This window comes from Lepidothrix coronata, unplaced genomic scaffold (assembly GCF_001604755.1).
Source record: "Lepidothrix coronata isolate B3197 unplaced genomic scaffold, Lepidothrix_coronata-1.0 Scaffold256, whole genome shotgun sequence".
Classification (NCBI taxonomy): Eukaryota; Metazoa; Chordata; class Aves; order Passeriformes; family Pipridae; genus Lepidothrix; species Lepidothrix coronata.
The window spans coordinates 54,683-69,404 of NW_016690436.1; the positions used below are offsets into that span (position 1 = coordinate 54,683).

Below are 14,722 nucleotides of genomic sequence, written 5' to 3' on the forward strand. Positions count from 1 at the left end.
ATTTATCAGTTATATTAAACAAAGATAAATGAGAAGGGGATCTGCTTGAATTCATCACTCCAAGACCTTCTGTTGGTAACTGTTGTAACCAGAGGAAATAATATCTCACCATATTGTAAGTTATGGTAAAAACTGCCACAGAGCAGTAGCAAGGTGCAATTCAGATAATAAAATACACTGTGTGGGAAGATAAACTGAAGTGAGTAATACGTCACCTGCCTCAAATGGGCAAGGCAATAAATAAAAGTGACTTTCTTCCAAGAACACTGATGAACATTTAATTCCAGACGCAAACGGGAGGCACAGGATGGGCTGTTCCCACCAAAGTGTCCAAAAAGCTGCAGAGAGGCAGACAATTGAATAAGGCAAGGGCAGTGAGGTGTGTCAGGAGGAAGGTACTGAGGGAACTTGTAAGAAGATTTGTGGTTGCTCTCTGCCATCGGGGCTGTTGGACACCCAGGGTGTGTGTGATGGCTGAGGGTACAGGAGGACAATTTTCCAGCCTCTGATGCAGCTCCGGTTGGAATCACGTGAGGAATTGGAGTTTACAGATCCCAGGTGCCCAGGGCAGTGACCCCGGGCTCCCTGTACACAATCCCTGCCGGCAGTGGAAGGTGTCCCTGGCTCCGTGGGGATCGGTGATGCTGGAGCGGAGCGGCCCCTCCTGCAGCTCCGCAGGGGCTGTGCCCTCGCCCAGCTCGGAGCACCACCAGCAGCATTCCAGCCGGAGCTGCACGGCCCGGGAGCAGCCTCGGGATTTACGGGAATGACATCCTCGGCTGACATCAGCTCGCAGCATTTGCATTGGATTCCGGTGTGCTCGGAGGTGGGGCTTGGCGGGGACTCTGCTCCAGGCTCCGATCCAGCCGGAGGGAGCTGGGAACATCCTCACTCCCGGCTCTCCATCCTGCACCGGCTCCTCCCTCCTGCAGCTCAGGCAGCGCGGGGTGAGTCCAGCAGCCTCTCCTCCTACTATGAGTCTCCAGGAGCTACTACGGCGGGAACAGCCCTGGTGCTGTGCCCTCGGTCCAGCCCGGCTCGGGAGCAAGGCACGGTGTGGGTGTCGTCAGGAGGAACGGCTCGTGCTTACCTGGAGAGCCTTAATGAACCATCTTCCAGCACGGAGAGGATTTTGAAGAGTTGCATTTTTTCCAGCACCTTTGGTACTTCATTGTTGCCTGGTTTTTGTTCTGGTTATCAGGGGTGCTTTCAGCTGAGTATTTCTTCATCGGATGCCACAAAAGAGTGTCTAGGAAAACAAAGAAACTTGTGATGTGGAGCTGACAGTGCTGGTTTCAGCCAGTGAAAACTTGCCGAGTCAGTGAGAAGGCAAAGAAAAAGGAATGCCAAGGACAATGTCAGTGATGCCTGGTAATTTGTCACTCAATGGGACGAGCTTCTTCAGTGAAAATCCTGGCATCGAGGACAAACCCAGTGAGCAGAGGACTTGGAATGTCTTTCTGTTCTGCTTGACTCTTACCATTGCATTCCCAGCCCTTCTGAGCAGCATTTATTCACTAGTTTCCCTGCTGAAAATGCAGAACAAAACCACGGTGTCGATGATTGTGACCTCCTTGGCAGTAGATGATTTGATCAGCATCATACCACTGATTATTTTCATGCTCATGCAGTGGTCGAGTGAAGGCCTCCCCCAGCCTCTGTGCACCACCTCAGCACTTATGTATTTATTCCAGGGCATTTCTAGCAACCTGAAAGGGTCACTTTTAGTTTCTTACAACTTCTACACCATCAACACGGCTGAGACGCTGAGCTGCAGCACTTCCAAGCGTCGTGTGAGCGTGGCATGGGCCATCCTCATCACCTGGATTGTGGGTTTGCTGATCTGCATTCTGCCCCTCTGCGGTTGGGGCCGGTACATCCCCACCTCCTGGGGCTGCTTCACCGACTGTGCCAGTTCCTACATCCTGTTTGTGTTCCTTGTGTACTCCCTGTGTGTGTCCCTGCTGGCAGTGCTGGCTGTGCCCCTCACTCACCAGCTGCTGTGCTCGGCTGGGCCGCAGCTCTCACACACCGACTACCTGGAGGTCCCTGGAGGCTTCACCTCCCCCGGGACACCCGCGGCTGCCCCGGCGCTGTCCCTGCTGGACCCCGCGGATAAAGCCCTGCAGCACTGCCAGGACTCGGGGGCAGTTTTGGGGAAGGGCGTGGCCGGGAGTGGTGCCCTCATGAGCAGCTCACAGAGCAGGAGCTCCACGGTGGGCTTTGCCCAGAAACGGTTCTCGCTGATCCTTGCGCTGACCAAAGTTGTTCTCTGGCTCCCAATGATGGTAAATTGTCAGCTCACTGTCCAGTGTTCACTCACATTTCAGTGGGATGTGACCCGAGGGCCAGGGATTGAAACAGATGAGCAGTGGCCATGGCAGTTGTTCTTACAGTATAGCTGTGCCAGCAAAAGTCCTTTCCAGCAGGTCTGTGCCACTGCGTGAGTTTAACTGGTGTCCAGTGGGTTTGACAGAACTTTGTTCACAGGTCTGATACTCTGTTGTCACATCATTCACCAATAAAGGGGGGAGTAAGGTCCCAGTTTGGTGTTCCCAGCTCTGTGATGAGGCATCTGCTCAGCATTTTGGAGTCTGGGAATTGTGCCAAGCTAGTGGCCCTCCTCACAGCTCTAGGGCCCCTCCTTTGACAGGTGGGTTAAAAAGCAGGAGTTTGTTAAGAAAATGTGGTTTGTTTCTATCTTTGTAACCCCTGTAGTACTGGGGGTGGGGGGAGTGCTGTCCATGGATGTGCATTTGGGAACAGTGCAGTAGAAAGGGCCCTGCTGAGAGCAGGGGACACGGGTCTGGGCAGTGTTAGCCCTGCCCTGGGCCGTGCATGGGCTCAGCACCTGAGCTGGGGGTCCTCAGTGCCACAGGAGGGGCTGAGCCAGCAGTCCCTGCTGAGCTGCTTGGGTTGGGAGCTGTTTAATAATGCTCAGCATCTATATTTAGCTTCAGCAAGGGTTTTTCTGAGAACTGCAGAGCGAGGGGAAGGGCAGTGAGGGTGTTTGCTCTGCTCTCTTTGGAACCAGAATCGTTGTGCTCAGCAAACACTAATGACAACCTGTGTTTTACAGCTGTGTCGTGTTCATGGCGAGATGTTCTCTTTATTCCTGGAAGTGCCTGACGTGATTCTCATGTGCCTGAAGCGATACAAATTTCCAAATGCTCTGCCTTGCAGGTACAGATGGTTGTCCAGTACATCACTGGTGTGCAGAGCCTTGTGTTTGAGGCCCTGAGCTTCCTGCTGAGCGTGCTGGCTGCCACGGCCACCCCGCTGTTCGTCCTGTCAGAGCACTGGCTGCACCTGCCCTGTGGCTGCATCGTCACCTGCAGGAGGGAGCCCTGGGCAGGGCCTTCAGGAGATCTCACAAGTAAGTGTGGAAGGGTTGCCTGGGTGTAACAGAGGATGCCACACCTTTCCTGGTAACCTCCTTGGAACCTTCTAGAGCTCTGTTTTTCTCTGGGTCTTATGTAAAAACAGCTGGACAAATGGAATGGGTCGGTTGGAGGGGACCTACAGAACTCAACTGCATGAGTTAAGGGCTAAGGATTTCTGAGGATGTGGGAGTTGTTTCCCATTCTCTGAAGTGAAAGTCCTCTAACATCAGTGGGTGAATTCCTGATATCTGCTTCATGTTTAGGGAGAAAGAGCTCCTGACTCCTAGAGAGAAGCCATCCCCTGTGCATGGCTTTCACTTGCTTTAAACACACTCTCCAGGTGCAGAAAGGCTTGTGCTGCCACTGGTGCCCTTTTAGCCACTTCCCTGGATAGAATGCAGTTCATCCACAAGGCAGTTTCTTCTTAGAAGTCTTTCTTCTCAACAGTTCATTCTGTTTATGGACAGAAAATTGGCTGTTTGTAGCAGTGGTTGGATAATTTATTCCACGTTCAGCGTGTTGTTTTCACTGTGTGTGTAATCTCATTTTTCTTCTCAGTCTTGACTCTTAATATGATGTTTCCTCCCTTCCTGCTTAGCCAAACGCAGGGGTTTTGAGTTCAACCTGTCCTTCCAGCAAGGTTATGGAATCTACAGAATACCCCAGGAGAACCACCCCCACCACAGCAGTGATGGTAAATCCACGTCCTGCCACAGCCTGGTGGGCTCTGACTGCGAGGCCCCGGAGCCTGGCAGAGGGAGTGGTGGTGGGCCTGGGCCCAGCCCCCCGTCTGCAGGGGCCTGCAGGGGCGAGCAGGGCACACACTGTGACCCACCAGCCATCCCTGAAGGACCAGAGTGGAGGTTGTCCCACGAGGAAAGCCATAAACCTGAGCTCACGGATTGGGAATGGTGCAGGAGCAAATCCGAGAGGACCCCTCGGCAGGTAAAACTGGGATTTACCCCATTCTTTTCTGATAATAAGAGTTACTTTATAAAATAGGAATGATTTTTACTTACATTGATCTTTCTATTAGTCCTATTGGCAGTATAGTTCCTTTTAGTAAAACTCTTACTTAGCATTGTGTGATGTTTAGTAACCACAGACCTGTTTGCAGATGCTGATCTTGCAACAATTTCTCACTTTTATTCTTAATCTTGGAGTTTTCTAATTACTATTTTGTGTGCACCAGCATGATTTGTATATGGTAAGAGTTCAGTATGACTGATGCTGGTTCATCTTAGTGAATAGGAAGTTTCTCTCCAAAAGATGACATTTTCAGGGGTATTTCCAAGCAGTTGGTGACTCTTTTTGGGTGGGGGAAAGGCAGAATCAAACCTGAATGTGCACTGTGGCACTCAGTGGACATTTGGCATTACAGTAGGTGGGAGTGGGGTAAGAGCCTGTGTGAAGTCCACAAGACAGGAGCTGTAGAAGGCTTTAGGTTGGAAAGGACCTCTGGAAGTCACCTAATCCAACCTCCTGCTCCAAGCAGGGTGACTCCGAGCTTGATCAAGTTGCTCTTGACTTTTGCACATACATAGGTGAGGTGTGTTTTCCATCCCAGTAAGGGAATCCCTCTCCACCTGCTGAACACAAGTGTATGATCCGAGTCAGAGCAGGAATGTGTCTGCTATTTCAAATTGGACTGACCATCCCTTTCATCAAAAGCTGGGGTTCACTCTGTTGCAGTGAGCAGAGATGAACTTCTGCCTTTGGGGGCAAAAGAGGGGATGACTCAGCCTGGTTTTAATCTACCAGTTCTTGCTGAGGCCTCGTGTGCCATGTACAGTCTGGTTAATAAAGTCACTATATCAATAGGTTCATAACTGTGGCTCCTCGCAGGAATTTCCAGATGGTGTTTAAAACAAATAGTAATAATTTCCTTTCCCATTTCCTGTGGCTGCCAGTTCAGGTTGCAGCCCTGTGACTCCCCTGGCAGCAGGTATGAGCAGCTCTTGGTGCAGCACTTGGCAGTCACTGCCTGGGGATGCTTTCTGTGCCCTGGAGCTCTGTGTGTCCCTTTTGGACATACCCTTCCCTACTTGCATTACAGGGAATCACCTTTCATCCTTTTCTGACCTTTCCCAAGGAATAACCCTGTGTGCAGTTCCCAGGCATTGGGGCTCCTGTGGAGTGAAAGTTCCAGGCTTTGGAGTCACAGCTCTCCCAGGTTCTGACATTCAGCAGGAGCTGCCAGAGCTTCACAGCTGACATTTGCCTTGCTGCTGGGAAAGGGCAGGGTGTGAAACCCAGCAAGCTTGGTAAAAAAAGCTTTATTGCATTGCTCAGGTGCATGGTGAATAAAAGATCAATTTGTGCCACACATTGAATCAGTTGTAAACCATCCTGGTATTCATCCTGTTTGATGTCCTGAAGTGTCTGAGAAAAGTCACTTTGTTCTCATCACTGCATTTCTCACGTGTGTTAAAAGTGGAGTCTGTCCCTGGCATTGAGTGGCCATGTCCTTCTGCAGGAGGTACAGGGGTTCTTAGAGGGTACCCAGAGACAGGTGTCATTACCAGAGTGCCTCCAGCTTCCTTTTCACTAGGACAGCCTGTAAGAACTGCCAGGAGGAGGAGGAACGTGGCTGCCCAGCTCAGCTCCTGGGTGATGTGGTAGATGGGTCCTCCCGTGCCCAATTCCCAGCCAGCTGGGAGGGGTGGCCTGTCCAGCTGCCCTGCACGGCTCCCCTGCCTCGGCTGCTCCAGGGAAACCAGGGCTGGGAAGTCTCCTTGTGTTGGGAAAGCAGTATTTTGTATTCTGTTGTTTTCAGACCGTAATTAAGCAGGGGGGAAGGTGCCAGTGAGTTTGGTTGGGCTGTTTGAAGAGCAGGGTGCCAGGCAGTACGTGGGATGCTTTGGTTTCCTGCTGAAGCCATGGAGGGTGGCCCTTCCTTGGGATGATAATACTCATGTCACAGCTAGTTGTCTCCTCATTGTCTGTTCTGTGAGTAAAGAGTTACTTCATCCAAGTGATTTCTCTGGAACAGAAGTGGCACGAGGGAGAATGAGGCAGCAGGGTTTATTTAATACCTGTGGAGAGTGGCTGTAATTGAGAGGGAGAGAGAAAATGGTACTTGTCATTTCTAACTCTGCTCGGCTGCGTTTTTGAAAAAATACCTTTAACATCTCATAAAATACCTGTGTATCTCCCTTCCTAAGGAGATGGAGTATAAATATGTCATGTCTTTTTTGCCTGCACTTAAGTGCCTTCAGGCAACACAAATCTCCAGGCTGGCAGTGTATTCCAGGCTTGCTGGTGATGTTTTTTCTCTCTCACTCAGTACCTCATCTGAGGGTTGCCTCAGGCAAACTCTTTGAAGAGACTCTGTACAGAACCTCTTTCTGTGCCCTGCAGGGAAAGAGGGGGAGGCTGTGTAAGTGACTTCTGTGAGGAGGAGAAGTTTGTTTGACATGATAAATACTCAGGATGTCCCTCACTCCAGGAAAATTGTGAACATTGCAGCAAACATCAGGCACAGCACAGAAGCTCAGTCAGGAATGGCCTTGCAGGTTCTCTTTGGTCCATCTGTACCAGCAGCTGATGCTCTGCCCTGCTGTTCCCATTGGGGCTCTTCCTGAACGTGGTGCTTGGAACCTGGTTCCTGCTTTCCAAGGAGGCTCCTGTGGCTGGAAAATCAATGTAACAGTTCACCATCATCTCCTGGCTTTGCTCCCCATGGGACAGAGGGGGGTGTGCTCCATGTGAAGTGAGAGAACAGACCATGCCTCAAACAAAGTCGATATCCCGCTGTCCAAGGGGCCCTTGTGCCTTGTCCCTAATGCCACTTAATGGCCTGGATGACTGGGACACCTGCCCATAAACCATTACAGTCCAGGCTGATATGGGCTTGTTTTTTAAAGGCTTGTACTGTTCTTCAGCACAGTTTTCTGCATTGTATTTTCCTGGTAAGCAAACCCACCACTTGGTTTAAGCTGACATGACAGCTCGTGGTATGATGCTGGCAGAGGCACCCAGAACCTTTTTGCAGGACTGGCAGTACCTGTCACATGAACTTCATGCAGTGTGATGAAAAGGGTGAGGCCCAGTTCCATAGGGGTTACAGGAGAGAGGAGTGTCAGCAGATCCTCTCCTGTCCCAGCAGTGACCGAGGGAGCTGGGCCAGATGTGCCAAGCTCTGATTTCTGTACCCACCACAGGCAGAGGACTCCCATGAAGCCCAGGAAGGAGGAGAGCCCTGGACTTACCTGAGCAGCCTCAAATCCAGATCCCTCTGAGCTGTGTCCAAGCTGCACCCACAGGGGTTCACTAAGGGTGCCAGGGGAATTGTTTGTGGAATATTGCAGGGCTTTCTGTTGACCTCAGTCACTTCAGCCCCAGACAGCTGAGTACAGAAGCTCTGGCCTGGAGATGCAGGTGACCTTACCTGGATGCTCTGTTGCACTTTCTGTTCCTGATCCATATAAATAAAGGTCTGTCTGCACTGGGCAGGCCAATGGCAGATGCTGGGCTCAGGTCACCTGAGGTGAGCTTGTCTGTTCCTGTCATAGCCTGTTGGCTCTGCATTTACTGCAGTCAGCCTCTGAAGAGGCAAATCATTGCAGTAATTAATTTCACTGCAGCCAATTTTAATTTTTAGGGAAGTGGAAGACTAAGCTTCTATTTTAAAACAAACAGAAAATTCATTGTCTCTGGAAAGAGACGTTGGGATCCTTACTGGAAACATTCTAAAAATAGATCTTTTCAACTCAAGCTGTTTCACCAAAGTAATCAGGAATGCAGACTCCTTGGAGCTGACTTCAGCTTGCTGGATTTTGTGTTTGGGGAGGCAGAATGGCCCGGTGGGGGTGACATGGGACACAGCAACCCCTGTCAGCTCTGGGGCTGCCACTGTGCCCTCAGTCCCTCTGGGACCTCACACCAGGGCTCTGCTGCCTCTGCCAGAGCCACAGACTCCAGTGTCACCTGTGCTTGGCTCTGACACTGATGTCACACCTGTCTCCTTATTCCAGGGCCTGTGATTTGTGAGGAAGTTAAGGGATGGTGAGGGAAGGTCTGCAGAGCACCTTGTGCTTGAGTCCCTCACCAGGCACAGGTAGAACCAGCTGTGGTGCCTCAGGATGTCCCACTTGGCCTCCAGCTGCTGCTCCAGGAGGCTGTAGGTCTCCCATCAGTCTCCTGTTATATGTAAAGGTGTTCTGAGGACATCCTGAATCCTCTAGGGCATCTCTGATGGCACCACACAACCCTGTCTGGGCAGCAGTTTAGGGTCTGAGCTCAGTCGGGGGGGCAGTTCCTGCCCGGGTGCACTGGAGTGGCCTCCAAACAATTTTTCTTCTCCCCCCCATCAGGTAGGCATTCTAGGCTGTAGGCATTTCCTTTCTTACCCCAGTTAAGCTTTTTCTGCATTGACTTTCACTGTTTCAACAGCAGTTTATTATCTTTAAAATCAAACTGAGCTGGGAGCCACGGGAGCCACCACTCAGGGCGTGTGGCTTTGAACAGTTTATTTCTGATTTCAGTTGTTACCAAGCATTGCCCAGCTAAGGATCCACCTGAAACAGAGTCAGCTTTGCTCTCAGGAGATGGAGGATTGATCGATCACCATGTCTGGAGAATAGAGTGTTCATGCTTTTCTTTCCCTGCTCTGCAGTCATTTGCTCCCTGAAATAAAAAAATTCCAGGAAATCCCAGGAACTGTGTGCTTATCCAGCCTGGATGATGGTCTTTGTAGGTGCTAAGTGCTGGAGAAATTGGACCACTGAGTTTAAGGTCCTTAGAACAGGGATGAATCCAGTTACACTTAATATAACATGAAAAGTGTGTAAAAATGTTTGATATTAGAAATATTAATGTCAACCTTAAAGGATGGCCAGGCTTCCTCCAGCAGAATAAACTCTTCATCACTTGTAAACTAGAGTTTGAAATGGTTCTGAACATCACCTGTGAACGCACCACAAGCAGAATTCAAAGTTGACTGCAGTCACATTCCTTTTCCAGTAAGCCCCCAGCTCTGCAGGTTACTGATGGGCTCCTGCAGCCCCAAAGGGAAGCAGAGGGAATGCCACACACCCTTGGGAGGCACTTCCCAGCAGGGAGAGTCAGGCTCTGCTTTGGCAAGTGAGGAAATTAAGATTTTCATGTGTATTTGGCAGCTTAATATCCTTTATTAATATTTGATGTAATTATAAGTGTTTCATGGCAAACCAGGCAGAAAAGGGTGGGGCTCTTTGGTTTCTGCCGGTTTGCAAGGAGAAACACAAGAACAGATTCTGCAAAAATTACCTTCCCCTTTCTCTCCCCTTTCCTTCCCCTTCCCTCCCCCTTCAGGAAAACCATAGGGATCAAGAACTTTTTTTCTATGCAGGAAAGGCCACAGAGTTTCTGGATTCTGTTTCTAGGATGATTTAAAAACTAAGTCAGATGGCTCTTGGTGGGCCCTCCCTCACTGCTTTGAGCATTTCCAAAAGGAAACCTTTCTGCCAGGGGCATTCCCAGCTGCTGTGGGGCTTGGATAGGTCAGGAGCCTCCCCCATGGACAGTGTCCTCCCCTATGGACAGTATCCTCCCCTGTAGACAATATCCTTCCCCATGGACAATACTGTCCTTGGTGAATCCAGGCTGAGCTCTGCTCAGGCAGCTGGAATGGGGCAGGGGAGCCCAGTCCTGACCCACAGTGATGATGAGGAAGGTTTTGGCTCGTGGCAGCTGCAGCTGCCTCCTGTCTTCTGTGAAATCTGGCAGGTGGATAATGTAATTAAATAATGAAAGGATCTGTTTATCAATTATGCAGAGATTTCTCTGCTCAGAATGCAGCAGCACTCCGTAAGGAACAGGGACATTTGTGATTTATTTCGTTGGGATTTTTTGTCCTTGCTTGTTAGGAATGCATGTGCTGGTACATGGAGTTCTCCAGTGAAATCCCTGTCCCAGCTTCTGACAGAACATTCTCTGGGCAGGGGCTGCACAGGGGGATGTCCTGGGATGGGACAGGATGGACACAAATCTCCACAAATGGGGAAACTTGGCAAGGGAAGGACCAGGAGGGAAAGGAAGCAGCACAGCCTTGGAGATCCTTCAGCATTCCCAAGGGATGAATATATGTATATTGTTATTATATATGATGTGTATTAGGCAACATTTAGACTGGCAGCTTGGTATGTCTGCACTGCAGAGCTGCACAGCCCAGCCCTGCAGAGGCACAGCTCCCAGGCAGTGCTGGGCTGCAGCTCAGGGGGTCCTGGCTCGTGTTTTGGGGTGTTCAGTTCAAGTTGGCCTCAACAGAAAGACAGTGATTTTGGCTTCCAGAATGGTCTGTGTGCCGAATGCTGTGATTTTGTTAGTTGAAACATCTGAGCATTTCCAAATGGAAACCTTTCAATGCTGCCAGAAATCAAGAAATTAATTGTTAAAAGGTAAATACTGTATAGAATCCCAGAATGGTTTGGGTTGGAAGGGACCTTAAAGTCCATCCAGTCCCACCCCCTGCCATGGGCAGGGACACCTCCCACTAGCCCAGGTTGCTCCAAGCCCCATCCAACCTGGCCTCGGACACTTCCAGGGATGGGGCAGCCACAGCCTCTCTCATATGTGTGTGTGTGTATGTATATATATATATGTATATATATATATATATACATATATATATATACACACATACACATGCATGTGTACAATGAATAAATAAATACTTGTAGGTATCTGTGTATGTGGATGTGCAGGGGAAAAGTATCTGTAAGTGGAGGAAGAACCAGAACAGAGTGAATTTTCAATCTGCTGTGTTGAAGCAGAGAAGTGTCTGATCCTTCCTTCACCTCTCCTGGCCGAGAGTGAGTGAGGTCTCTGGAAGAAAAGTCTTCCCTTCCCAGGATCAGAACAAGGCTCCCTTGGCCCGTGGAGTTGCCATGGATACCACCCTGGTGTGGGATGGATGATGCCCTCCAGCCTGGGGTGTCCTTGTGCTGTGCTACCAGTCCTGCTGGAACTGAGGGAGAAAACGAGCTTAATGCTGGAGTTGGAGGGAAAGTTGTTCATTTTATTTAGGATTACTGGTGATGATCTCTGTGTGTCTGATCTGTTGCAAAACTGCTGAGACACAAAAGCTGCAGAATGGCACTTTGGTTGAAAAGACAGGGTTTGTTTTATTTCACAAAGCTCTTTACCTTTGTGCCTGGTTCCTGCTTGCAGTGTCCAGGCCCCAGAGCCAGAGCACGGTGTTGTTTGGCACAGTTTGCAGGGACAGGTGAATTCTCTGCTTTAGAAACAGGTGAAGGTGTGTGGAATTGAGCAGTGTTTCTACTGGAATTGTTCTAGTGGAAAATGATGGAGTTCACTGCCTCCCTGGTCAGTAACTGCACAGTGATGTGGAGGACTTGATGCATCTTTTTCACTTCTAACAGTAAATACTGATTTCTCAAGAGAAAACAGACTTTTGGAAAGAGCCACTAAATCATTGGGAAATGTCTTATTCTCCAGAGCCGGCGTGTTCATCGCAGTGTGTCAGGATTGCTCATTCTCCCTGCAGGTGCCTCAGACATCCCCTCCATCTTCCTGCTGTTCAGCCTGACAAATCCACAGTGGTTTATTAAGCAGGACCTTGCACCGAAGGAGTCAGCTTTTATTTCATATTCTGTAGATGTCCTATTGAGTCACAGCCACTTGGGACTTCACTTTTTATACTAGGGTGTGTAACTTCTTTCTGCTCTTTCAAGTCATAAGTACCAGGTATCTAAAATTCTGCAAGGAAAAGGCAGTAAAATAAATTAACAAACTGAGCATAATTGGCTTATTTATAATGCATTCTGACTTGAAACCCTGGCCTCAGGTGACGGTCCCTGTTTGTGTTGCAGCGCTCGGGCGGGGCCCTGGCCATCCCTCTGTGTGCCTTCCAAGGGACTGTGTCTCTGCAGGCTCCCACCGGGAAGACCCTCTCGTTATCCACGTACGAGGTGAGCTCTGACGGGCACAAAATCACCCCCATGGCCAAGAAAATCGAGGTGTTTCGGTCCAAGAGCGTCGGGCACGAGCCCAGCCCGGAGGGGTCCCCTCACACGAACGTTAAGATTCATCTGGAGGTGCTGGAGATCTGTGACAATGAGGAGGCCCTGGACACCGTGTCCATCATCAGCAACATCAGCCAGTCCTCCACCCAGGCCAGGTCCCCCTCCCTGCGCTACTCACGGAGGGAGAACAGGTTTGTGTCCTGCGAGCTGGGGGAAAGCGCCTCCTACTCCCTGTTCATCCCGTCCCACAGCCCCGGCAGGGACATCAGCATCTCCATCCCCGACACCGTGGAGGGCCATCGCAGCAGCAGCAGGCAGCACGTGGGCACGGGGCACCAGGAGGAGATCCAGCTGCTCAACAAGGCCTACAGGGAGCGGGAGGGCCAGGGCAGCAGCGGCTGAGGGGGTTCTGTGCTCTGCAGCTGCTCTGCCACTGCTCCTCTGGGCTCAAGGTGCCCACACAAATGCAGGGTCAGCTGGTTTTTCCTAACATGAATTTTATTTGGGTGCACTGTTAAATCCATTCAAACTGTTAATGCTCTGTCAAGGGGATAACAAACGCTCAAGTGCTTTACGGCTTTGCATAGTGAATTTCAAGTTATTTATTTATATACTATTTATTTGAGGAACATACATGTCTAGAGGGAATCCTAAATAAAGTCTTACAGTCCAGCTTTGGTGTTTGTTGGCACTGGGTGCTGTGTCTGTGGGACCCTGAGGAAATGAGGGAGCAGCTCCACAGCTGGGAAGTTACAGTAGTGTTGACTCACTTGCAGTTCTTTTCAGCATCTAAATCAAAAAAATCCCCAAAATATTTGAATTTATATTTCCTTTAGAATGTGTGTTTTTCACGGTGTTAAAGGAGATGATGGAAATGCAGGAGGTTCGTGCATGGAGATGGAAATTGCTCTGGAAGCAAAATCCCACTGGTTTCAAACATGAGCACTGCTTGGGTGTCCAGATACACTGTCATGGATTGTTACGGGAGCAAACAGGAGCAAACTGTCAAAATCACCCAAGTGACTCAGCACCAGGCACGTCTCTGTCCTGGACATCTAAATAACAGAACCAGAGGTAACCACTGCCCCAGTTTAGAGGCACCTCCAGGCTAAAGGGGGTCGGGGAGACCAATTTGTCTATGTGTGGGTGCATAAGCCACTTTGTGAGGGGAAAAGAGAAAAGAAAATAGAAATTTCTAACTTGAGCACCTGCTTCTTCTCCCTTCATATGGCCAAGTGCTGGAGTGTTGGACTGACTGTCATCAGCTGTGGGCAGACAAAAAAGAGAGAATGGTTTCCTTTGGAAGAAGCAATCCTTCAACTGAATATTGAAAGTCAGTATGTGATACTGTGTGTCAGAGATCTAAATGCTGGAAATCCTGAAATGGGAGTAAATCACACCAACAAGGGAGAAAAGGCAAGAGAATACGTAAAGAAATTAAGTTGAAGAAGCATTTACAGCTGCACAGTGGTGTTCAGGAAAACAAAATGTTAATTCACTGTTGTAAGAGTAATACTGATGTGAATAATTCTCCCTAATTTAAAAGGTTGAATGTCCCCCTCCGAAGAACCTGGGCACGGTGTATCCCATACACGAGTGATCAGCCCACAGACCCACAGCAGGGGCTATTTAAAGATATGTATTGTCTTTTATAAAAGAAACTATGGGAACAGGACAGGCACGAACCCTCTATGTGACGATGGAGACCAATAGTTAGTGTAGCCTTAAAATCTCCTTGCAGTTTGAAAGCCTACAAAGATCAAACATCAAAGAACATCCTTTTTTTAAAAAAAATGTTTACATACTCCCTTTTGCCGGGCGGGGACTCGAACCGGTGTCCCCGCGGGTCCGGGACTCGAACCCGCGGCCCTGCGGCGGCCGGAAGTGCGGCGCGGCCGGGGCGGGCGGTGCCGGCGGATGAGGCGGGGCCGGGCCGCGCGGGGCTCTGCGGGCCGGCCGGCTCCATCGGCTCTCTCGGCCCTGTGGGCTCCCTCGGCCCTGCCGCCCCTCCGAGCTGGGCTGTGCCGGGCCGGGCCGCCGCGGCCATGAGCTACGAGCACCGCCGGGACTGGGGCCGCGGGCGCGGCGGCGATGGCGGCTCGGGCTCCGGCGGCCCCTCGGCGGGCGGGCCCGGCGGGCGCGGCGGGCGCGGGCGCCACCCGAGCCACCTGAAGGGCCGCGAGATCGGGCTGTGGTACGCGCGGAAACAGGGCCAGAAGAGCCGCGACACCGACCGGCAGCAGGTGAGGGACACGGGACAGCGGGGACGCGGCGCGCCCCTCGTGAGCCTTGGCGGGCGGCACCGGGCTGTGTGTGTGTCCCTGTGCTTGGAGCCGCCCCGGGGAACCCTCACACTCGTGACCGTGCCGGGGA

General features: G+C 50.6%; 2 protein-coding genes and 1 long non-coding RNA gene across 4 annotated transcripts in view; 2 read left to right on the plus strand and 1 right to left on the minus strand.

Annotated features, from left to right (window-relative positions):
- Positions 1–1,355: 1,355 nt before the first annotated feature.
- GPR149 (G protein-coupled receptor 149) lies at positions 1,356–12,919 on the plus strand. The gene is made up of 4 exons (XM_017835461.1): positions 1,356–2,288; positions 3,184–3,376; positions 3,982–4,328; positions 12,197–12,919. The coding sequence occupies exons 1-4, from the start codon at positions 1,356–1,358 to the stop codon at positions 12,749–12,751; spliced, it is 2,028 nt and encodes a 675-aa protein (XP_017690950.1). The 3' UTR covers positions 12,752–12,919.
- On the minus strand, positions 11,974–14,210 carry LOC108507470. Of its 2 annotated transcripts, none has more exons than XR_001878153.1 (3): positions 14,155–14,210; positions 13,558–13,614; positions 11,974–12,083 (listed from the first exon to the last, which is right to left on the minus strand). It is a non-coding gene; the product is annotated as an uncharacterized LOC108507470 (long non-coding RNA). The 2 variants fall into 2 exon arrangements; XR_001878152.1 differs by lacking the exon at positions 11,974–12,083 and adding an exon at positions 13,029–13,138 and having other exon boundaries at positions 14,155–14,202.
- Positions 14,211–14,394: 184 nt separating this feature from the next.
- DHX36 (DEAH-box helicase 36) overlaps positions 14,395–14,722 on the plus strand; it is a 14,871-nt gene continuing 14,543 nt past the window's right edge. The window contains exon 1 of the mRNA XM_017835403.1: positions 14,395–14,592. Coding sequence (XP_017690892.1) covers positions 14,395–14,592 — 198 coding nt within the window. The remainder of the gene's footprint in view (positions 14,593–14,722) is intronic.